The following is a 25,920-nucleotide window of genomic DNA, read 5'->3' on the forward strand; positions in this document are numbered from 1 at the left end:
AAATGTGGTTACAATCTATTTTTTTACACTATATATATCTATATATTTACACTGTAATTTTACACTGTTAGTATCTTTATTTAAGTAAAGAATGTGAACACTTCCTCAAATACTTATTATTTAACTGTTATAGCCACAAGCCACATGTGCACAAATATCCTGATTCATTTTCTTGGGTCACCTTTACACCGTGAACATGCATGTAGTGTCACATCTGCAAGGACATGAAGAAAAAGCAAAGCTATGAATTTTAACAGTTCCTATTACCTTTATATCAAAAATAGATGTGTATGATAGTTTAAATTGTCAAAATATTTTGCATAAAAGACAAATTTGACCGATAATACTTTAAAAAGTAATAACAACTCTTTTAAAGATTAAAGTGAGGATGAAACAAAGCTTATAGCATAATTTCACTGTTGTATTGTTGAAATAAAATGTTAGGCTCAGACAACCTCTCAGGGGCAGATTTGGTTTATTAAAGACTTTATATAGCAGAGCGAATATTTACAATTATGTACAAACGATTAAGAAATATATATTTTACAGAATAACTTCCTCCAAAGGTGAAAACATATAACCAACAATGTTCCATATTACAAAACCACCACCATCATTCTTATCATAATTCTTATTATGGTATTTACACTCAATTTACTGTACAATGTTGTCAAATGTTTTCAGTGCAAAAGTGAAACATCTCCTTTTTAAAATAGGTGGAAATGAAGTCACAATGTTTACAGTACTGATCTCTAAAGAGCTGAGGTTTAGATATTGCTCATAGGAAAATGTAAGAGTTAATATTGTAGAAATCTTAAACACAGAAGGAACTTGTTTGTACCTTTTATTCAGAATGACGAGAAGGGATAACTAACATTCCAGTTTTGAACTGGCTGCGTGAAAGTGGCTTGGGATTAACGGCAGCCTCTACGTCACACTGAGCACCGCATACTTTGAAAAGTTTCGACACAATCATAGAAAAATGGCAGACAAAACGTCAGGCTTTTCTTTGAGGTAACAGCTCTCGATTAAAGTCTTCCTGCAGAGGTGCAGCAATATAAAAAAGTGTGTTTGAGGGTTTCGGGCATCGCACAAGTTTGTACAAAACAGCAAGAAAGCACTAAGTTAAGAGACAAGGGTACTTCTAGCGACCGTTTCCAGTAAGGCACACTGATCCAGGTCCCACAGTCACGTATCGTGCTGAGAGCCACAGTGGTGAATGCTCTGGTGAAGAAATTGTAACCTATTGAATAAAACACCTTAAGAAATTCACATTTATCATTATTTTCCTCTTCATTATTCTTCACAGTGCTTGTTATAGGTTTAAAATGTAACTTGAGGTATTTTACACAATAGGACGTTTGTACCTCCAGTACAGTCATACTGGGGTGTCTCACAAAAGACTGTGAATAGTCACTAAAATCTGACTGAATAATCCATATCTACCAAAGAGATTTACTTTTTGTACAACAAACAATGTACAATAATGATGTTAGAGAATATTACACGGTAATTTACATACACGTTGTTTTAAATAACCTCTGTGGATATTTACAAGGCAGTGATGGATTTTTATAATTTGAGAAATAAAATAAGTTATTTTCTAAGTGCTTAAAAAAAGAACCAGAGAGTTTTCAACCGTTGGATATTTTCTTCAAAGTCAGTGGTTCTCCAGAGTTATTCTACAGACAGAGACAAAGTTTTATTGTTATTTACCAGCATTAACAGTTATGGTAATATTGTAAACATGAGTAAACATTGAGTCCCACTTACCTTTTGGGGATTGATCTCCACGAATCTTTACATTTAACAAATGTGACCTCCTGTGTTAAGCTCTGAGCTTCAGGGTCTTTTACACAGAACACTATCCTGAGAGGGAAATTCATAAATCAGTTGATTCCACGCATCATGAATAAATATATATAAAAATATATGGAATTCCTGGTATTTTTTCCTGTTTTACTCCACTTACTTTTGTTGGGTCTCTCCAGTTCTAATTCGGATCTTGTGAACCTCAATGTTGTTGCTGTCAGAGTCGCCGGACCACCAAGAGGAAACCATCTTCAACATGCTGGAGGCCGACCAGCCGTTTGTCTCCTCCCATTTAAACTTCAGCATCAACAGGTCGCCGATATCCTTCTCTGTCACCAGCAGGAATGAATGTGTCTTATTTGTCGCAATTTTTTCTTTTCTGTCATAAACAAACAGACAAATGTTACAACATGCTTGTGATTATGTCTTATTGATTTTAGCTTCGTAGACTATAATACAAACACTGGTTATATAAAGGTTTATGGTCTAATTTTCTTAAGCTACTGTGCAACCGTCACAAAATAGTTCATAACTCGTAAGATATAGGTCACAGTTCTGTAATTCTGTTTTATAAAAGGTTTTTAAACTCACAGTTTAAGCTCCAGGTTTTCAGCCTCTCCTGTGGCTCCGTACAGCGAGACAGTGAGCGAAGGCTCCATCTCTGAGCGGTTCACCTTACTGGAGAAGTGGATCTTCAGCTGGTAGTGGTAAACTGCAGAGCGAGAGAACATGGGAAACTTTAAACATGCATGTAGGCTTCTGACGCTGTAAGACTGACCAATTTCATCAGTTTAGCAAAAGTAAGTTCCATGGGATCCGACATTTGCAGCAGCTGTCAGGATTTTAAACTCCACCAGGCATAGAAAGTCTTTACATTATTTTTAACACTTGTTCAAAGTTTTTTTTACCTCCGTCAATGAGGACATGTTTTTACCCCTGGTTGTTTGTTTGTTTGTTGGTTGGTTTGAATTTCAGATGGATTAGGCAAAAATCACACTTCAACCCAACAGCTGATGGTACACATGGTAAAACACAGAGGGGCATTAAAACTTTCTCATCATGTCCAACTGCAGCTCTGTTGCTAGGCAACAGCAATAGGGGTGGGACAAGATTGCAACACCAATGATGGAAATCCTCTGTAGACCAGCCCATCTCATTTCGGTTCACTAGCTAGAGTGTTTTTTGAATTAGCCGTTGGACCTTGTTTTAGCAAACAACCAGGTCACTTGACTGGAGTAAGTTAGGAAACAGTGCAGTAGTTTGTGTGTGAAAGCAGTGATGAGTTGACACAACACTTTCTGTTGCTGAAGTCCACTGACCTCTGAAAGGCATGGACGCCCGTGTATTGGTGTACATCTGAACATTGCGCGCCTTGCGGACCTTGCTGATGTCGTAGCCCACCGTGTTGCAGCGGTTTTTGCGGCAGCTGAGACACATGCCGCGGTTGAACATGTCGTTGCTGCCGCATCTATAGGCCTTGGCGGCATCCTCCTTGTTCAACAGGGAGTCGATGAACAGGTGGACCGAGCGCTCGTGTTCACACTTGACTGCATCAGTGATCGCTGAGAGGAAAAGACGAAATAGATTTAATAACAGAAACTTTTTAATGGCAGGATATACTGAGTGAAATACTGGTTTTAATTACTAGGGAGAAATATTGAGTATTATGTTGCAGCAGAACTCTGAGGCTATTTGCATGTTTTAAAACTAAACATCTACATTTTCATTATTCTCACGTTTTCTGAATTTAAAGTTATCCTCACCGAATATCCCAAAGTTTGCAATCTTCTCAAGGGCGCCCCTGAGGTTGCAGCCCGGCTGGAAGCTGCCACCGTTGGGGTAAATGTCCACGTGGCCGACAGGCTGCTGGATGCCGATGCTGAAACCCAGGGAGCCCCGTGTGAAGGTGTGGAGGACGTCCACGAAGTAAGCGTCATCTGGGGACAGGCGTCTGTGGGCGTGCTCCCCCTCAAAGTCAGGACCAGCTGGGTCCAGACCTGCAGAAAGAGAATTAACCGATCCTCAGTTATCATTGACCAAATGAATAGATCGCACAATGTAGGGTGTCTAAATCTTCTATTTCATTTACCAGTTATTCTTCCGACTTTATTGGTTGCATGGCTGCCAGCAAATCCTGCTACATGAGCCCCGAGGCTGTAGCCAATCAGGTGGATGTTCTCCAGAGGCATGTTGGTGGTTTCCTAAAATAATAAAGGAAATTGAGACAAATGTCCCCTGTCATTTTTACAGGTACAAGTTTACAGTCATACATTTTAAGCAGCCATTACTACATGTCGTCTTGTGTCAGAGATAAGAGGGTTTATTGAAAATGTGCCTTTTAATAAAGAGGTGAGGAAAAACCATCTACTCCTCAAAATGGATATTTATGTGAACGGTTTGCTCCCACTGACCTCGATCCAGTCGATGAAGCGAGCGATCTCCTGCCCCACTGCTTTGGTCTTCTGAGCTGCGACCACATAGTGGTTCTGTGCCGAGGTGAGCCAGTCCACCACGATGACGTTCGCCGTCTGTTCTCGCTCATACAGCGCTATCACCAACTTTTCCACCCAGCTTTCAAACATACCACTCAACTGTTGGAATGACACATAAAACACTGAACTTACAATGTGTATTAACATTTCAGCAAGGACATTGATGCTGGTAACAATAACATTCTTGGAGGTACAGGTAAGTTTTGCTTCTCAAGAAACCTAGTCATATGCATTTGGCAAGACATCGTGGCACCACAATTTGGTGAAATAATGAAACACTTAACCAGTTACAGGTGAGATTTTTTTTAACCAAAGACTAAGTTGAGTGAACAAAGTCCTCTGGGGTTTTAAAGACCAGGGCAGGTCACAACAGGCTAAAGCATCTCCACTCACTGTCCATCCGTGGATTACTAGGAAGGTTTTGGCGGTGCTGTTGAAGGTGCAGGCTGCCAGGGACTCAGGTTTTCCAGGAACGATGTAGCACAGGTCGTCGTCGGGATGGGATGGTTTGCGGAGGGAGAATTTGGCCACAGTCTGATTGCTGTCATCTTTGTGGTTGAAGAGGTTATTCAGAGGCTCGAGGAAGTTACCTGAAAGAGAAGAAAGTTGTGGTTTATGTTTTTTTTTCTTAAACAACCGTTTAAGAAGAGAAAGAAGACATGAGATCTTCCTGTGTGCAGCTGATGTTTTTGTCAGATGTGTGAATCTGATCTAATGTTCTGGCTGAAGTTTGGAGACGCATGACTAGCCGACTGAGTGACGGTTTCCAATAAGCTCCAGCCCCTCGGGCCCCTCAGTAAATGAGCTTCTACCTTCGACGAGATCAGTTCTCAGGGGTTACAGGGGTTCACTTGATCAGACCGAACTCCACAGAAATCACCCAGAGTTTTTTTTTCTTCTCCCAGCTTTGTTCCTGCCACCTCACCGACTATAATCTGCCCAAGTTTCAGTAGTCCGGACACAGTCAGCTGACTCAACTCATCTGGGGGTTGTGCTGGATTTCAGAGTGGGGGTGGATGTAGGAACCACAGAGACATTAACAAGGCATAGACTACCAAAGGGTTGGAGATGTTAAGGGGCTATGTTGCAAACATTAAAGAGGTGATGTTTTCACTTCCTGTTAATAATTGTATAATTAAGTTGCCTGGTTGTTTTCAGCACATGGTTATTCTTACTGTTAACATTTTCATCTTGTCTCTCAAACTCATTTAACAGCGGGAGGAAAGTTGGATGTGCGCCAAGACGCACAAAGAAAGGTTGAGTCATAGGCACGTGATGTATAGTACGTCTCACCCCTCTCACACACACACACACACACACACACACACACACACACACACACACACACACACACACACACACACACAAACACACACGCTTTTATCAAACCCTCCAGTCCTGTATTAAGTGGATGAGGTGGAACTGGCAACTCACCAAAAGTAGAGTCGGCGAGCTCCTCTTCCAGAGACGTGACATTGTGCACAGCTGCGATCAACACCAGAAACTCCAGGAACCCGACTCTCCACGCTTTCATTTCTCTCACAGCTTATTCCGGTTCGAGAAAATACCGTTAACGATGAATGGCACCGAGCAGACCCCGCAGAAGAAGAGCGTGTGATGTATTTCTCCTGAGAAATAGTCCCGTGCGTCCCGTTGCGCGCAGAGCGCTGATATCTGAGCCAGCTTGAACATGCCGCGTCTTAAATAGTACCTCTGAGCTGCTATTGGCTGCTGAGCCTCGGGCGGGGAATGGGAAAATATGTGTAAAGTCAATAATTAGACTGTTTGAAGAGAAGCGGTTTGTAGTGTTGCTTGTAATTAAAAACAGCATGTTGCCTTTTTAATATATCATTTCACTTAAGCCCATATATTTGTATCACATCCTACAGGAGGAACAGATTCCTGCAGCTTACTCAGGCTGATGTTTAATTGACCCTTTACTGGCTTTATTGATTAAATATTACATTATTGTATTGATTTAAAAAAAAAGGACATTCCTTCCTTTTAAATTAGGCTTTATCTAATGTGAACCTATTAAAGTATGTTGTGATGATGTGTGCAACTGGGCTCAATGTACACATGCAACTTCTGAACATACAATGACCTGGAAGACTGAGAACATGTAAAAGTTTGATCAATAATAATTTTAATTCAACAGAAAACACAACTATCGTCAACGCTGTGCATGTCTTCCAAAGAAAAGGATAATAATGAAACTTTATTCAGAGAGCGAGTTTAATGCGAAAACATGCTTCGCTTCAGAAAATATTCATAATACAATAGAGACAGAATTTGAATCGAGACAATCAATACCAGGTTACTTTTAGATAGGATAAGATAAAATATCAAGACAAATGCAAAATTAAAGGTTGAGTTTCAGGTTTTCTTTTCCTTTATTAAACCAACCACCAGATCTCCAGATAAAGAAACATGGTATTTAGACGATAATCACAGATGAACTTTGCTGTAATCTGTTGCCAGTGTCTACATTCAGTTCGGTGTATGGACGCTGCAGGTTGTGTGTGTTTTATGAAACAGTAGTTGTGTGCAGTATGTGTCAGCGGTCACCTACATGGTCGACTCTCTCCCTGACATTCCAGAACACAGACTGCCTGGCTGGTAAGATTTGGGGCCCCTCACTGATCTGCTGTTGTCATGGCATCAGAGGCAGAAACAAACCTGCTGTACGTAAGCTAGACGTTTTCTTGGGATGTTTTAAACTCGCAACTAAGAGGTTCTTTGAAAATACATGATATACGATTGTTATTTTATACTTATCTTATTTCTTCTTTTTTACTATCATTGCATCAAATAAAAAAAACAGTGAAGTTGAAAGTTGTCAGCTGACCTGTAATGTGTTTGGAAATCACAAACTCAGTTTCCATTATTTCAAATATTTGGATCTTTGACCTTTGACCCATTTCATAGAGCATTGCACTCACCAACTGGGTTAAATTGCAGTTACACTCTAGCTGGAGATCAGGTGCCAATATTTAGGTAGACAGACTATTTGGCTTTCTCTGGCTGATTTGTTCCCCAAAACTGTGGGATGAGGTGCCAAGATAAACTGGGCAGGAGGCCAAGGAGCTGATGGTCGAAGGGTATTGTTGTTGATCAAACAGTGACATGTTGACCCAACAAATCACAGACATTATAATGAATGATCATAAAGTGTGAGGATTACAGTGTAATACAAATACAAGTTACTTATATATAATGGAATAGTATAACTTTTTAAGCACAATATGTGATCTATATTTGATTTCACAAAAAGTGGAAACTGCTGTTACTCCCTAACTGATTGACTGATTGATTGATTTTTAGTTTTAAGAGTAGGAGTAGGACAGTTTTCTTATACCATGAAAAATCTTAATCCAATAGTTGTTTTCAGAAAATTTGAAATCATGAGATCACACACACACACCCCAGATGTTGCTCCGACAGCAGAGCAGCTGGCTTCACTAACTTTTTCTCTTTCTGTGAACATCACAACATTTTCCTGAAAAAGCAGCGACTGTAGTTGTTTCCCCACTCGTTCACACCACAACCACAGTTCAGAACCTGGTGTTCTTGTCTTTGCTGGAGAAAGACTCTGCTGCTGTGTTGAGGGGATGATGAAGGCCAGAGTGAGTCAGTGCCAACAGAAAAGGTGAACAAGAGGAAACTACTACATAAAGTTTAGAGACAACAAAATGTCCTGACACTTGCTGCACTTCAGTCAGTAAAACCGGAATTTGATGCAGTGATCGGATACAGTATACATGTACATACATGATCTGAACAGCTTCTAAAAGTCACTTTAGTGGCCTCAACAACAGTGTGTCCACCAACACATATGAGGGAATATTTCTACAGGGACAGAGATGATGGACATTAGAAGTTGTATCTGCTCCTCACTGTTAATATTGTGCAAACAGGATCCAATTCTCTCAGCTCGTGTTATTTTTTCCACACATGCAGAGTTGGTTTCAGGGCATGCTTACATTCCTTCTTATCAGGTGTTGTTGTTTAAGTTTGTTGAAATGTAAGTACATAACAGAAGGTATCAGGTATTATGTCATGAGGTCTGAGGTCAAATACTGTGTTCAGAAACAACTTACTCTCAATGGAGGATGTTATAAGGAGCTGTAATTGTGTTGTTAGATAATGGAAACCAGTACAGAACAGAGAGCAGAAATATAATGGTGGGATGTTTTATTGTAAGTATCTGGGGTAAATGTCCACATGTGTAATAGGAGATCAGCTTTCTTTGGAAAACAGCCGAGGAGCAAAATTTCTACAATAATCCAAAATAAAAGGAATTTCAATATGAGCAAGTCCTTTTTTAAGTCCTCTTTCAATTCATTAACTGGGTCCAAATCCCAAAAGTTGCTCAACATTTTTCTGCAGTCCGATGGGAATCACTTTTAGAGGAATCAGAGAACATCAGTTATTGTGCGGATTGGCTCAGTGTTACGTAATATGTTTTGAAATTGTAGTAAAGCTGGCTTAGTGATAACAACAAGTTCTGATCCAGTACTATTAAAACACAATGCATGTGGCCTGTAAGTGGCTTCAGATGTCGAACCAATCCATGATGACGTTTGTGTTTGACGAGCACAACAGTTGTGAGCCTTGAGGGAAAAGTAGCACAGCCACATTATATCAGTAAGAAGCTACTTAAAGACAAACTGTAGCAGGTTCCATGTTTGGTTGTAATGGATCAGTACAATTTGTCTACACTGTAGTGAAAGCAGCACATCAAGATCTCCCGTGTCTAACAGGAGAATCCACTGTCAGTGTCTGAACAAAATGAAGGTCATCTGTGTTTGTCCTCAGAGCACTGCACAACACAATTTTAATTTAAAATTAAATAAAACATTTGAATCCAACTTAATCTCCTACGCTTTGAAGAAAATCAACCAAAGTTGTAATAATTACCTTTTGTTTGTTATAACAAAATTAAAATTTTGAGTTCCTAATGCTATTAATTCAATTGTCACTTTTAACACACGTTCACGCTATGATGATTGTTCCTGCCTTCGACTACAGGCTCGTTGCATCATATCTTCACAACCTTGGTTTCTGTAGTAAGTGCAGTTTGACTCTATCACAGCTAACCTTGAGACAGAACTACTGATTGTAGGGCATAGTTGCAAATGATATAAGGAAACATGCGTATGCTTGTATCATGGTTAACTGTGACACCCTCTTCACAACTTGCTTTAGTTATACTGTACTTAACTCTAGGGGGTGTTTTTTATGAGGAGTTTGCAATGTTCTCTCCGTGTTGTTCTAGGTTTTCTCCAGGTACTCCAGCTTCCTCCAACAGTCCACAGACATGCAGATCGAGGTTAGGTGAATTGGAGACTCTAAATTGTCCATAGGTGTGAAAGTGAGCTTTGATGGATGGATGGATGAATACCAGTACCAGTATACATGTGGTATACCATAGATAATGGATGGATGGATGGATCGAGCTAAGCTGTACCACAAGAAAACTACATTATTCATCCTTTCATCTTGTATTTTTACTACTGGTGGGACAAAAACACAGTGTTTGTTCTGATTGTGGTGTCAGACAAAAGCTGTGTAACAACCATGGAAACTTTCCCCTGGAACCAGGAACCTTTAATGGGACTCCTCGTGTCTTCAAGGCACGGACCTGGGTCTAAATAAAGGTCTGTAGTATTGCCATCATAGTTAAAGAGTTTGACCTCTATTGGTCATTTTAGGGTCAAATGCAACAACATCCTGGTCTTGTGATTTAAATTTTCACGATTTTATTACCATGTTCTTTATTCACATAAACTATATCTGCCCTTTTTCCTGCGATGTATTATCTCTGCTGTGATAGTACAGTAAACCCTGCCTCTATCAGCAGCCCTGTAGTAACCATTGTGTTACTGTGATTCCCCAACACCTGTCTCCACCGACCTGTAAAAAACCTGTTCCTCTTTCTCCATCCATACAGACCTTTATTCAGGCCACTTTAATTCACTGCTTGCCAGCTCCAGTCCAAGCTTTCCATTTTTTTTGCCTGTCTGAACTTTACCTGTTACAACTTCCTGCTTGACTGTTGGACTGTTTATCTTCTGTCTGATCCCTCTTGGATGTTTGCCTTTATCTGCCTGTCTGGCCGCGTCCGAGTAAACACCAGTTTTCTGTTTTGCCTGATTGAAAAAGGTTTTAAACAGATCCTTAACACAATTAGAATTAACAGAGCCAAATGCTCATCCATTGAAGGTGTCCATGCAGTCATAAGGATCCAGGTCCACACCTCAGCTAAATATAAAGCTTGAGCTTTACATTTGGGTTTGTGCTGTGAGGTTTGACATGAACTATTACCAGAGTCACTGATGCTCGTTCCTTAAGGCGCAGGAATGTATTCAGCAAATTTCATAGTACGGAATGTAAACAATGCATTAAATTGGCTTTAGAAATGTAATATAAATAAGGAAATGCCTTCAGTTTGGTTTTCAGACCTTGAAGCTGAATCCTGTACTCTGTGTCCTGGTAGGAAATGAAATGTGTCTGTTAACAAAACAAACACCACAGAGTTCCTTCAACTCTCAATGTTTGCTACTCATTGTGGTGTTTTGTTATGTATGTTTTATATTGAAATACTGCAGATTACATTCAACAGCAGAGTTTTACTAAAAATTTTGGAGCTGAACTGATGAAAAGGATTAAAAATAGTGTAAATAGACTTTCAATAACATGTTTAATAAAATCAACTCCATCAATTTAGAATCATCCTCATATATAGAAAATGCTCTAGCATTAACTCTGTGTAAATTCTGTATTTACACTGTTCTTATCAAGGCATAGGGTTAGGGTTAGCATGCAGACTGCACAAATACTAGCTGACGTAGAATGCATCAGTTTTTAGGGGTTTGCAACATATAATAAATTATGTGATTGTCAAAGCTGTCGTTATATGACGTATATATAATATTAGCAAAGATAAAAATAGTTTTCTGTATTATTATTTTTTCCTTTTTTCCATGCATCTCCATGTTAGAAAATTTACCACAGGAGGTGTTTGACCACTTTGTCCCGACTGTAGCTTAGTAAGTCAGTTGAATCATGTCATAAATAACATTTTCACATGATTTGCTTCTGCTTTTAAAAATAAGCTACCATCTTTTATGTATGGAAGTTAATGTTTATCTTATCACACTGACATGAGACTGAGATATGTGTAAGTTCTTAAATTTATAAAATTTCCAGCACAGATCGAAAATAAGTTATGATATAAAAGCAACTTGAGCAGTCAGAAGATTTAATTATGTGGTTTATCTCTTTATTAAACCATCCCAGGCTCATTCTCAATACAGTGCACTGCATTTCAGTTCAAAAACGTAAATGCACTCATGGAGACCAATTTGATCGATCGTTCCAAAGCCTTTTGCATTAAATCACAAAACGCTTCATTTTATAAAAAACACACGACAATGTCAGCCTGCCAAAAATATATTACAGCTTAATATACAAATATATAAATGTACATTCAATAAATACAATATGAAGTATTCTTGAGATGTATTATGGCTATCATGTAGGCCAGTCCATCACAAATTACAAAGGGTCGCATTTTTTATTTCTTTAAGTAATTTTGTAACCTTTGACCTTTCAAAATAAGGGCATGTCATTGACTGAGTTTAGTCATTGAGGTAAACTGTTTCAGGTGAGACGCTGTTGACCCCTTTCATTCAGTTTTCAAGTGCACTTAGCCATCACTGGATCATTAAAAGTGACCTTCATTTTCGTGACAAAACCTAAGAATGCGTGACCGTGCTGAGCAGCACTCACAATGACCTTAACATCAAAAGCAGCTGCAGGGGACAAAGAGCCTTTTAAAGTGACCAGTGACACAATAACCAAAACACAATCAAAGAAAAAGCAAGGCTTCAAGAGATCAGATATTAACATATAACTCATATTCCAAAAAAATATATAATACTGATTAAAAAAGGTATGTACAATGACCACTGTGATTTTCTGTTCAGCAGACAGTAAATATTTCTTTGGTCCCTGTTGATTGTTGGGAATTAGTGGTGAGATGAAGACAAACGTTCGGGACAAAGTGATCAATTTGCACGATAACAAACAAAAAGCAAAAAAAAGAAATGTGCCTAAATTATGCCTGTCACTCGGAATCAGTTTTCTAACAGTAACAACAATCCAAGTTCACATAAGCAAAGAACAGACACCAGTTCAGAGTTTGAAATTACATTATAAATCAATATAAACAGTACATGACAGCTACAACATCATAAAACAAGTGATTACAAAGATATGCAGCGAAAGAGTGTGAATTTATAAAAGTGTGAGAACACATCATCATGAACAGGAGAGCTTGTGAACAGAGCTATATATATATATATATATAAAAATATGAATATATGTCCAGTTACTTGCAAGGCATTCCCAGTGTCGCGGTGTGCTGTCCATCTTTGGCTGCGTGTGAAGAAATGGATAATGTGCATGATGTGTGTTGTGTGATCGAGTGCAACTTCAAGCGTTGTTCTTCACAAAAAGACTGCCCTGCATTTTCAGCTTGTGCATCCTAGAGACAAGAAAACACAGACAATCAGTCAATACAAGAACTTCTGCTTCTGATGATTCATAACAAGGCTCGTTGATTAAGTTGGAGATGTTCTGATACCATTTTTCCTCTTTCTGATACAGATTCTTATACCCGTGATTCGTATTTTGAATATAGAATGATACCAAGAACCTTTCCGATATCGGTTCACCTTAAAAAAGAACTTATATAATGTGTTTCATGAGCTGTATTAACCCTATATGGAAGTGGTATGGCTTATTGCCGGTGTTGTGATTGGCAACACTAGTTTAGCTAGCTCTGGCTAATGCTGAACTACCGGAAATCACTTCTTCATCACACTAAAAACTGTACTTGCCAAAGGCTGTACAGGATTATTGCTGTTTTCGAGCAGTGAAAAAGAAGGGATTTCTGGGTGCTGGAAAATAATCCACTTTAAAGATATAGTATTGGATCAGTACATAGATTTACAGACTCGCCATTGCCTGACCTGGCATTTCTGCAGTATAGGAAATATTTTGGATGCTGGTATCGGAACATCTCTACTCTAGGTGGAACATCCAGACTCAAAATTACACAGGAAGAGATTTCTTAACTTACAATTTCTCTTTACGGCTCATGTTGTCTTCTTTTGACTTGACAAACACTGCATCTGCTCCTCCCCTGACCAGGTAGGCAAACTCTCCTTCCTTCGGACTAAAGATCACTCTGAAATAACACAGGAAAACATGTCAATAGAAATACATAAATATCACCAGGTTTATTATGTGTCTTGGCGTTGCTCATTGCCGACAGCTTACCTGGACTGGGTCTCCCCAGATTTGATGCGCATTTTCCGGATGTGGAACTTGCTGCTGCCCCAGAAGGACCAGCTGATGATTGAGTCCTTCTCCCAGCGCAGCTTCACGATCATCAAGTCTCCGATGTTGACGTCAGTGGTGATGAGGAAAGACAAGGTGGTGTTACCATTCAGCTCCGGCCTGCAGGGTGAGAGGAGCAGAGACGGTTAGAGGTCAGCTGCTCAGATCGGGCTGTACAATGTCTGTGTGCAGGACACATGTGTGTGACCTAGGGAACTGTTTCATGTACATACAGGACAAAGGGGATGTCCTCCTTCTCTCCGTTGGTTCCAAACAGAGAGATCTTCATTGGCTGCTCGGTGAAGGTCAGACGGTCCTTACTGAAGAAATGCACCTTCACTTGGTAATGGAAAACTGTGAGAGCAGAGGAAAGGTTTACACCTTAGACGCAGTTTAACAGCCTGTCGTGTTCCCAGCGACTGGCCCACACCTCTCACAATGACACTCAAAGTAGGTTTAATACTACATTATAATAATATATTATACATTTATGTGACTGTCACAGTACTGCATTTACCAGTAATGCTTTAAAGTTTCTAAGTTTTAGTTGTTACTATGGTTATTGACGTCCAAATTAGGATGTGAATGCTGCGATTTAGTTTTTCTTATTCTTAATGCTATTGGGCTATTCTTATAAGAATAGTCTTTGACATGAGGAATACTAATCCAACTTTATTCACTTTGCACCAACATTAATTATTGTTAACTCTGCCAAAGAAGTTATGTTTTGATCTGCATTTGTTTGTTTGTTTGTTTGTCTGTCAGTTTACGCAAAAAAAAACGCTGAAAGGATTAATATGAAACTTGGTGAAATGATGCAGTATGGGTCAGGGAAGAACTGGGGAAATATTGGTGCAGATCCAAATCAAATCTGGATCTACTGAATTTAAATGTGGTTTCATCAGGGGACTGTTGGGCCTTGGTGGAAGTATGCACTATTATAGTGCCATTCTAGTTTATTATTAGACACAGACTCACCTAACGTTACCAACACTGCAGCTTGGACAGTGCTAGGTGACCACAGGCTTAAAAGCTACAACAATGCTGGTGAGATTTCAGAAGTCTGGGATAACTAAAATTTGTGAGGATGAGCTCTAAAAATGTTGAGTGCCTGATAAGCCAAAATAAACTGATAAATCACAGATCTACGATGAGTATGGCCAATCAACCTACAGGTAAGAGCTTATCCTTCTCAGAAATAATAGCTCATGCATATAAACAATATAAATATAACTTGACAAACATTGACTAAACATACTAAGCCTTCATTAACATAAGCATCTCTAAAACATCATGATCATTCCGCTGTCCCACATTTACACTGCTGACTTAAATCTTTTCTACTGCTGTTATATCACATGCAGTGGTGTCACGTTACCTCTGCATACCCCCAGCCACTAAAATACCCATGACCATGTGACCTTCCGAGTGCTCGCTTCTTGTTGGACACATGTTTGCATGAAATGATTCTCCAGTTCACAGATTGAATGTGGGATCTATTTCTAACAATACAAACCTTACTAATATTAATTCCATCTCACAGAGTACATTCAACAACAGCAGCTCATACAAGGAGGATTACTCCAATGATGTATGAAATAATGTGTGTGCATTAATTAACTCATCTCTCACACATCTTTTGTAAAATACTCAAGCCATAGTAAACATAGTATATAATAAACATATTCTATTTGTTTATTTTTATTAAATTCCCTTCTATATAAATATAATTTAAAGATATCATATCCCTAGAAGGTAAGTTTCGGTCTTTTCTCAGTATTTACCTTTGTATGGCATCATTTCGCGGGTCTTGAGGTACATCTTGGTGCTGCGGGCGGTGCGGACCTTGGTGTTGAGGTTGTAGCCGAGCTTGTTGCAGCGGTTCTTCCTGCAGTTGAGGCACAGTCCCTTGTTGAAGGCCTCTTTGGAGTTGCAGCGGTACGCCATGGTCTGCTGCTGGGTGTTCAGCAGAGAGTCGATGAACAGGTGGATCGAGCGCTCGTGGGAGCATTTGATGAGCTGGTCCATATCTGTAACGCACGCAGAGCAAAGAAACAATGAAACCACATCATGTGTCAATGTTAAAATGTCTTCCTGCATGTGTTATTTTATGACTCTTGACATGTCAGCGTCGACTAATTGCAGACCCACATGGCATTTCGCCCTAAGTTCTTTTTTGCTCAGTTGAAGCGCTTGGCAACAGCAAAGGAAGTGAACCAGAAGAAATACAAAGCTTTCATCTCTATACATAAAAGAACACGTCTGTGACTCACTGTGAATCTGTAGCTGGTAGAAGTACATATACTTTAATTGTGACCCCTGAGAGCTTTTACAGAGTGTGTCTTTTGACACCATGTAAACGTACATGACAACTGTTGACAATTTACAACACCATCGCTCTGATCATTCACTTTAATGTCGACAGAGACGTGTATTTATGGTGCCGTGCATCGCACAGAGGAGGCGGAGAAGATTGGTACCATCAGGTCTGAGCAGCTGTTTCTCACTAAATTTAACTTTGGCCGCTGTAGTCATGTCGACTCTTTAATAATAAGGGTAGATGCTTGCAAACATGCTGAATGAATAACCTGATGCTTGCAAACATACTTGCAATGTATGAATTAAAACAAAAGCAAAGTGATTTAAAAGTCTTTACAAACAGCAAGGAGGGTTTGTGGTACATACTTTGGAGGCCCTTGATCCCCCCCAGTGCAATTCCCATCAACGTATTCTGGATGTCGCAGCCTGGCTGGAAGGTGCCTCCATTGGGGTAAATATCGATGTGGCCCACAGCCCTCTGGATGCCAATGCTGCGGTCTGGGGAGCCCCTGGTGTTGGTGTGCAGGACGTCCACAAACTGGGCATCATCACGGGACAGGGTGCTCTGGTCGTCAGCATGCTCGAAGGTGGGACCGGCCGGATCCAGACCTGCACAGAAGAAAGAAAGCATTTTGTCTTATTACTACAGAATAAGGACATGGATGAGGAAACAAACACAGAAAGATCACATCTATGATTGAACCAATAAAACTGTACATTAAATCATCTGCTTCATTTGGCCTCTTTCCACCATGGGCAGCTGTGAACACTGATCAGTGTGAAGCAGGGACTGGGGGCTCTTAATGGGCTGCTGCTCTCAGAACAAACCCATCCACCATTATTCTAAGCAGGTCAGAGAGATTTAAACGCTGGATAAACTTTCAGTAAGATGGATACATTCACATTTACAGCACAGGAAGAAAATGGTTGTTGGGGTTTGCATCCACTGGCAAATTTAGATTTAAAATTAAAATCAGTTTGATGCTTGTAGCTGATATGCAAAACAAATGGTCACAACAGATTTGTAAAGAGGAGGTGAAACACTGCACTTATAATGGCAGAATTCTCCTTCAATTAAACTAAGTAGTTACAATTAACTAACCATAAGAAAAATGTTGCATCTACAGCCAACCGTTGTGTATTTTCTGTTCAGAAATGTTTCTGTAGCTGCTTTCAGACATGCACTGAACTCCAGATAATCTCGTCACATTATCCAAAGGGGCCATATGTGAGAACGCTAATGTCCAAATCAGCTGCTGCGGACGTTCTCTGGAACTTTTCCTGCCTGTACCCTGGTGAAAATAACCAAGTGAGGCTCACTATGTGAGAACACAGAAAGAAAATGTGGATTTGAGCAAGTGGGCATATTGATGATGTTTCATGTGACAGACATAAAACTGACAAATAAAATGAATATGAATATCTCAGAATGAAAAAGAGGTGTCATACATGTAGAGGAAGCAGAAGAATATGTCATCTTGGAAAGACGGGTTTTGAGAGGTTTTGTAGTGATAAGTGTGGATGTGCTGTACATGATCGATACAGTGGAATCTATACGTCATGTCCTTCATGCTCCACCCAGGCACCACCCATCAGATTTGCTGTTGCGACCTGGACAATCTCCAGCTGTGTTCTTTATATGTGAAAGGCAAACTCTGGAGAATGCCTGGAACCACTTTTTTTGGACATTTTCCACAGTTCATGTCTGACAGCGGATTATGTTTGTATCCGTGTCTAATGTGATGAGGATCCACTGACCAAGTTGACGTTCTCACCTGTGATCCTACTGATTTTATGGTTGGTGAGGTCTCCGGCAATTCCAGCCACATGTGCTCCCAGACTGTAACCCAGCAGGTGAATCCTCTCCCAGGGCAACTGCAGCTCTTTCTGAGAGGGCAGAAATGGATGAGATGTGTCAGGAGGCTACATTAATACTGGAGAGTGAGATGTTCCTGGCAAAACTCAAACTTCCTTTAAATAGAGAGTGGGACATTGTCCAAGACTTTGAAAGACTTTTAAGATTAAGGTCGCGTAAACAAAGGACAAACAAATGAGAGCAATGCTCGAGCCAACATGCCTTCACGATGTTCATACAAAAGCTGTGTTACACTAAACACTGAGCCTTGTGACGAGAGGCTGCTGTGAGCCACAGACACAGCTATAAGAGGCCTTTATGGGGCACTAAAGATCATAACCTGTCGGAAAACATATCCCGTAAAAATATAAATATATATTACATCATCAGATACAGATTTACCAGCAGCTCTAATTTCTTTGCTGTCACATTATCAAGTGAACATGGTGATAATTTGATATTCAACTAAGAGGATGTAGGAAATGTGACCCATCTGGAATCCAGCTGTTCAATGAGAACACTCACTTGTATCCAGGTTACAAACTTGGCGACATCACGTCCCACCAGTTTAGTGTAGGCAGCGGAGGTCGGGTAGTGCTGGTTGGCCCGGGTCAGCCAGTCCACCACAATCACATTAGCGGTGGGCTCCCGCTCGTACAGTGCAGACACCAGCTTGGGCACCCAGCTCTCAAACATCCCTGTTACCTGTAACACAACACACACACACAAACTCCGTCACACAGATTTCTACGGTCTGCTGCAGTATGGCGTGATTTATTCTGGCCTCTGCCCTCGTTCTTGTGGTTGGAGAGCAGCCAGGGTGTCATTAGGTTCAGATCTTGTTGCATGACTGGCTCTAAATCACATTATGGGAGGAGATACATGGACTGTTTGCACTAACTCAACCTTGTCAGTGTGTTTTCTCAGAAATGATGAGGATTTTTGTTCATCAGTTTCCTTAATGAATCATATTCATATATCAGATTTAGTCTGATTATAAAAGAGAATAAATCATAAATCAAGGCTTCAACAGTTTGGACTTAGCTCAAGAATAATGATTAATTAGTTGGTTGTTTAATTGTTGTTATCATTGTTTTGTTACAGCCAGACCGATACACTGGTTGGCCAATAATAATCAGCTGATATGAGCCCTCCACAGATATATCAGTAAATAAGTTAATGTTTGCTGATATGCAGCCATACAAAAACTTGAATCTAATTGAATAAACAATGCAGAAAGAATTGACATTTATGTTTATATTTCACGTAAAACAATTAATATCAATTTTCCTAATTCAAGTCCTATATATATATATATATATATATATATACATATATCTGTTTTCTTTTCATTTACAGTTATAATAAAGCCTGAATTCATCAACAACATCTGATGAGTCATTGCCAGTTTCTTTATATATATATATTGATTTATCTGCTGATTTAGCGTCAGTCCTCAAAAACCCACATTCAGGTTCTAGTTTATTCATCCAATGTAGAGTAAAATAACCCTGTGACTACAGTAACATATGTTGGGTGACATACCGTCCAGCCATGTATCACGATGAAGCTCTGCGTCTCTGCATTGAATTTACACTCCTCAATGGTCTCTGGCCTCCCGGCCACAATATAGCACATGTCATCATCAGGGATGTCGGCTGTGCGCAGGGAGAACTTGGACACAATGTCAGTGAAGTCTGTGATCCATTCAGTAGTGGTCGGCAGGGGAGTAGTGAAGGCTGTAGTGTTAACTGTGGCAACACACACACATACAGAGACAAGTAGATAGAATGGAATAGAATGACTTTATTGTCACCATACACATGTACAATGAGATTTAAAAACCACTCCAATAACAACCAGTGTAAAGATATATACAATATATGACATAAAGTAAGGTAAGGTAACAGTGCAAAAAAGAGGTAAGGTGCATGGTCTTGAGGAATATATACATTTACAGATAGATACAGTGTTTAATAAATATGTATATTGCACGTTATGGTATGGATATTACACATTGTGAGGTATTGCACAGTAGGTATTGCACATTAGAGTCCAGTAGTGATAGGAATGGGGAGAATCTGGGGGGTTGGGGTGGTTGGACTGTGGAATCACAGATCATTAGATTGTTGTGGTATGTCAGAGAAGGACTGGTGTGAGTCATGTTTCTGACAGGGAAACGTTTTTTAATATATGTAAACATGTGCACCCATAAAACACGAACACTATTTTTGTTCATTTGCAGAAGCCAAACACACTGGAACTGACACTGTTTTCAATAAACAACTTTTTTTCTTGCAGACCACTAATCTCACCAGTGTGACTCAGGCAAGCAGCGACAACCCTGACACATAGAGCATGACAGTGTCGCCCCCTTTTGTCTCCCCTGCATTTTTACCAGCATTAGGTTCATGACTGAAAACAGTATAATTTTTATTTTGCTAAAATTGAGATATATTTATTTAAAATCAGTTTAAAAGTTTTACTTCTAAACAAATCAAATGAATTGAATCCAGTTTAGTAGCCAGAGTTGTAAATGAAACATGAATAGGCTGAAGTCTAAATAGTGTAGAAATGTGATTAAAAGTATATTTTTTTCTAATTAAACCCTTAAACTGCCATATTTTATACTGCAGCACTGATAACAATTTTAATTTACTTTACTCATTACTATCAGTATTTTGTATATTCACTTTTTTCATTGCAAATCTTTAGGTTTTTTCCCCCCCTCCTGTGTTTCCTCAGACAAAAGGCCTGGAACATGGCTTTACCCTCATGCACACATGGTGAGAAATAGGATGCAGACCTGCAGACCTGGGGCTGTTCACGGGGTTATTGGCGGTCAGCACGGCTCGGCGCGCGTTAATTAACCCGCATACGTTGATTTCATTGTTGTGGATCATGAAAATAAAATCCTGGTATCTCAAGAAAAGAAGAAAAGGGATCTTACCAAACACAGTTGTGGCTTCAGGGGTGGCAGAAAAAGCTGCAATGATGTTTCCCAAAATTATCCAAACAGTCAAAAATAAGATATTTTCTTCTCCCATATTATTGAGACTTTATTTTTCCTATAAAATGAAGTGTCCTGGTTTTTTTTTTAAACTAAGTGCTCTGGAGGCTGCTTGTAAATCCACTGTGTGAAGAGACAGGTCACCTCTTAGTGCTGGAGAAGTTTCTTATGTTCTGTCACAGATGCAGCTCCAAGTCATCTTTATGTTCGGCTCATTTGAATACTCAACCGTCATTGGCTGGGTCTGAGAGGTGGGGCGGGGTTTAAACTTTGTCCCAGCTCTGAATCAGTGAGGAAAAATCATTGACAAGCTTCTTCACAGGGGAGAACACCTCAGCTCTCTGCACTTAAACTGTGCTCATATCATTTTAAACTGCTGTATATTCATGTTTTAAAATGAACTATACAGGAGAGTTGCTCTAACACTTTGAACCTCAAGGCCTTTTGTCAGGAAAAGTTAATCTGATTTGTTTTTCCATGACTTAAAGTACAAAGAACAAAGAAGTTGGACTTAATGGGAGAAATATTTGAATAATCCGTTTTATATAACAAACGGTTTAATGTGAGAGTTTTTTATGTTCACATGCATGATGGATTTAACTTTTTTTTCGAATTCTTAATATAAAAGTAACAATAAAGGCTGTATGTCTAGCACTTTGCTTAACACAGTTACAAAGAATAAATAAGAAAAGTGCCGATCCTGTTAAATGTGTATAATAAACGGTCTGAGTTGATTTTATTGATGATGTGTTCTGAAAAGGAGTTGATGTTCATTTAAATGTGTGACTTTCACAACAACAGGATCAATGTCTTGTCCCGCGGCTCAAATCATAAAAAAATCAATTAAAAAATACATTCCTGGCATCAATGTAATGTGTCATTCACAATAAAAACAAGATGTGTAAACAGACAGAGCATACTTCATGGTGGCACCCTGTTGTGGAATTTGGGGTCAGTCAGGAAGCTCAGAAACTCCAGAGAAATCAAAGACATGTGGACGTCTCTGTTATCTGGTCAGGGATGGACTCAGGACCAGTTACAAAAGGACATGGGTTGAGTTTGAGGCTGATGACCCCCATCTGTAAAAATGACCCTGTCACAGAAATCAAGAAAGAGGTTAAAGCTCTTGTCACTGTGTTGTTAGGCTACAGATTAATCTGAGTATTTCAACAGACACCATAATATTATTGTCACCATTTCAACACCCACTCACAGCTTGGAGTTTGATTTTAAAGGATCAGGTTTCCATGTTTTTAAAATGTGATATACATCCAGCATTAGAAAAAACTGTCATCTAATATGTGTTTTCTGTTGACATTAGTTTTACTTTCTCGATGTGTAGATGAAAAAAATATATAACACAATAATAATGGATATTTCCCCATAGTGGGACTAATAAAGAATAATGTTATCTCATCTTATCTTTTTACAAAATCAAGCATCCCCACAGAGATCTTACTCCTTTGTGAATTTAAACTGTTATAAACTTCAACAAAAGAAATCAAAATAAACTTATTTGGATTTGGGGATATTGGGTTAGTGTGTAGAAAGTACCACTAACACCACTTACAGATATAGAAATGGATTTCATTTAAACTCCTCTGAAACACTAAAGACTTAAAATGATTAGCAATTCCTTTAAATTAAAAAAAAGTCATGACGTGTCAAAGTGTCATTACCATGTTAATCATGTTTTTTTGATTTTTATTATTAAAAAGGGCCCATCGTCTCCACAGCCTCAGACCAAACATTCATTTTAAAAAAGATTGGATAAATAAAAAAGAAATTAGAAGTAACTGCTTCATTAAAGACTCACGTTTTCTGAATGATTGAGCTATATTTGTTTTTCTAAATACAGACTTGTGTTTCTTTTCATCTGATATATCTGTGTGTATGTGTTTAGGTGTGTGTGCCAGGGATTGTTGGGAAGGTGATGCTTATGGTCACAGCAGAAGGCCCAACCCAGCCATTAGATAGAAGGCCGACGCCCTATCTCTCTCCCTGTGATCTGAGTCTCGATCTCTGCAGTTACTGCGCTTGACCCCCAAGGGAGACGCACGGTGATAAGCGACAAAGCAAAAATGTTTGAGCTTTATTTTTACGTCTTGTGTATGTGACACACCCAGGCTCCAGAATGATGTTTGGCTTCATGGAAGATGAGCTGTTAAAATAAGAGAGAGAGAAAGAACGAGAGGAGTTTGAAGATGGACAGAAGAAAAGCAGCCACTGGTGTTTTTGTCTGAACCAATTTGTTTGGCTCTGACCACGATCCCTCCTGAGGAAATCAAAAGATCACTGCAGAGAGAAGTGAGATCTCCTGCAGTGGAGGAATTCCTTCACTTTCCTGTCGCTGCTTTTTTCCTCTGGAGCTCTGCAAACCAAGAATAATCACATTCCTCGGTTTGCACCTCTGACAGATTACATCGGGCTGTAACCTGTCTTAACTCACCCAGGCTGCACTTCCCCGACCCACTGGGTGTTTGAGCTCAGGGGTTTTTGGAACTAATTGCAAATATTTGAATTAGTGATAAATACACTCTGGTATCTGCCTCACTTTCCTCCAGGGATTTATACGTGTTTACAGGATTTAAAAGAGCAAACCACTGTAACTCAAGCCGCACTCATGACAACATTACAGTCAGCGGTGCAAATACAAATCCAAGAAAGTGAGACGTAGACTTTTACGAACATGTGTGTTTGAACAGCCGTGCAAACATACGCTCGCAAGCCTCCCAAAATGATGAAATCCTCAACACAAATGTTTATTCCGTAAACTCATTGAGAGGGCTACTTCTAGGAAAAACGGAAAGTGAGCATCTGGTTCAACAGTAACATGTAGCATAAATATTCTTGGGGAGTGTATTTGCAGGGGGCCCTTATGCCGCAGCATGTGAGAAGCTTCTGCTCTGAAGAGGCCTGATCCACAGCCAGGAGACGGGAGATCTGACATCTGATCCTTCTGTTTACTGGGTGTTTCCTGTTAACTTTGAAATCTAATGACACTTTAATTCATCTTGATCTGGAGTTGCTCTTTTTCTTCCTAGTTCTTGCAAACTGCTGCCTATGCAAGGTCGTCCTCTTGTTGTTTTTCATCACCTCCTTGACACAGATCATAGTGTGTTCTTCCTTTATCTAGATGTTTGCACCGCCGCTCATTGTCATCTCAGTCGAAACACATCACGGGGTGAAAAGACCTTCCAGAAACAGGAACCTTGAAACCAGCTGGTGAAACATGACCTGCGGATAAAGTCCAGACAATTGTGTCCGGACTTCATCCACAGTTTGATTGTGCTGACTTGCTTTCTGACTTTAATCTAGGGGGGCAAGTGGAGAAAGTCCGCAGATAATCCAGAGGCCCTCACTTGAACATTTGCCTCCACACATGCACCTCCCCTGGAGAAAGTGCGGAGAATCTCCGGAGTTCAGTGCGTGTCAGAAAGCAGCTACGGTTTAACCTCTCATGAGATTTACTTCTTGAAATCAATCTGACTTGGTTTTGTGCTGTAATTGCCCATTCACAAATCCATTAGAGAGAAAAAAAGACATGCATGACAGAGGGAAAGAAAGGGCGTCTCTGGGAGTCCAGTCTTTTACAAGTCTCTTACTACACAGTGAGATCATAAAAGTGCCGCAAAAAGACTCGAGGAGGAGGAGACGTGTGCTTGTGAGGAGGGCAGTATTTTATCCCTCCATTCAGGGGTGACATCAAGAGGTTGTGTTAACCACTTGTGCTGGCAGCTTAAAGAGGAAGCTAATTGAATCCATGAATTGTACAGTATGTGAGTGTGTGTTTGCTATGTTGCAGAGGGCCTGTGGCTCTGGCTTTTGCCCTGTGTGCTGTGTGCCCCCTTTCAGTCCTCACAATTCTTCCGACAAGAAGTTGGGTGAAAATGTAGAATTAAGGAGCTAAAATATTTTTTTCTGCAGATTATCAGCAAGGCCAGCAGAACACAGTATGCACAGAGACGTGAAAACTAACAGTTATTATGTTTTATTGCCTTGAATGCAGATAAAATCACTTCGATGGCTCCACTGTGGGTCATTCCCCTTTTGTAGAGCCTTTTGTGTGTTTGTGTGTGTGTGTGAGACCTCATGAGATCAGCAGGAGATTAGAACCAGCAGCCTTCTCCTATATCACGTTTGACATATACATAAAAATATATATAGAGACATATAAAGCCTAAGTCCAGGAGCAGATGTCAAATCTGTGTCACTCTTACATGCAGCAGCTCATTATGAAATTCTGCCAGTTAAATAAGCCTGTGAGTGTGCATGTACTGCACTTTATGTCAAGAGGAATGAGTATGTTCAGCCACTAGTTCAACTAGTTCACCATTTATATGGGTTTTATGTACATTAACACACACACACACACACACACACACACACACACACAGAGGAATGTATGGGCTGGAGGCCGTACATCTGTTGTAGAGTATGTGCTCTATAAATCAGGTCGTCCAGAGCCACAGATACATGCACACATGGTAGCGTGCATATTCAAATGGGTGCGAGATTAAAAGACAAATGCACTCAGGCACGATGTATGGCACAATTCAGGTCTCATCCAGTCATGCTGTGTGGCACCGAGCAGCTGAGTCTGATTTTGTATCAAGATGGCAGGAAGAAAAAAATCCAAGTGGCTTTATAAGAGCGTTCTTTGCTGCGGCACAGATGCAGCATCAGGTACAAAAACTGGACTGGCTGGTGTTTCAAGAGGAACAGTGGCTGATGTGACGTCTGCACGTTTGAGCTTGTGCATTACTTAGTAGGTTCTCCTCCTCAGGTGACTGACAGTTTCAATGCTGCACGTGATCAGACTGTGTAAACAATCTTTTTAAAAATGTGCATAGGAAGATTTTACCATAGGTTTACAATGCATGAACTCTCTACAAGATGAATGCACAGCCTAGAGTTCAGTAGTGATCACAAGTGCATGTGTGGTGTTTACATCAAGAGAGCAGTACAGGTCTGAACTCTTTGCCCCTGCAGTGAGGGGGGTCCACAGGATTGGTTGTGCATTG

The 25,920-nt window shown here is 39.9% G+C and overlaps 2 protein-coding genes across 2 annotated transcripts; both read right to left on the reverse strand.

Annotated features, from left to right (window-relative positions):
• Window positions 1-458: 458 nt before the first annotated feature.
• Window positions 459-5,984, reverse strand: LOC109625897 (lipoprotein lipase). The gene is made up of 10 exons (XM_020081478.2): window positions 5,739-5,984; window positions 4,698-4,894; window positions 4,224-4,403; window positions 3,902-4,013; window positions 3,576-3,809; window positions 3,132-3,374; window positions 2,404-2,524; window positions 1,973-2,191; window positions 1,774-1,869; window positions 459-1,682 (listed from the first exon to the last, which is right to left on the reverse strand). The coding sequence occupies exons 1-10, from the start codon at window positions 5,836-5,838 to the stop codon at window positions 1,661-1,663; spliced, it is 1,524 nt and encodes a 507-aa protein (XP_019937037.1). The 5' UTR covers window positions 5,839-5,984; the 3' UTR covers window positions 459-1,660.
• A 5,583-nt stretch (window positions 5,985-11,567) lies between these two features.
• lpla (lipoprotein lipase a) lies at window positions 11,568-21,070 on the reverse strand. Its single transcript, XM_069522103.1, has 10 exons — window positions 20,837-21,070; window positions 19,432-19,637; window positions 18,412-18,591; window positions 17,807-17,918; window positions 16,398-16,640; window positions 15,497-15,742; window positions 13,946-14,066; window positions 13,653-13,832; window positions 13,453-13,560; window positions 11,568-12,855 (listed from the first exon to the last, which is right to left on the reverse strand). The coding sequence occupies exons 1-10, from the start codon at window positions 20,931-20,933 to the stop codon at window positions 12,804-12,806; spliced, it is 1,545 nt and encodes a 514-aa protein (XP_069378204.1). The 5' UTR covers window positions 20,934-21,070; the 3' UTR covers window positions 11,568-12,803.
• Between the last annotated feature and the right edge of the window lie 4,850 nt (window positions 21,071-25,920).

This window comes from Paralichthys olivaceus, chromosome 3 (genome assembly GCF_024713975.1).
Source record: "Paralichthys olivaceus isolate ysfri-2021 chromosome 3, ASM2471397v2, whole genome shotgun sequence".
Lineage (NCBI taxonomy): Eukaryota > Metazoa > Chordata > Actinopteri > Pleuronectiformes > Paralichthyidae > Paralichthys > Paralichthys olivaceus.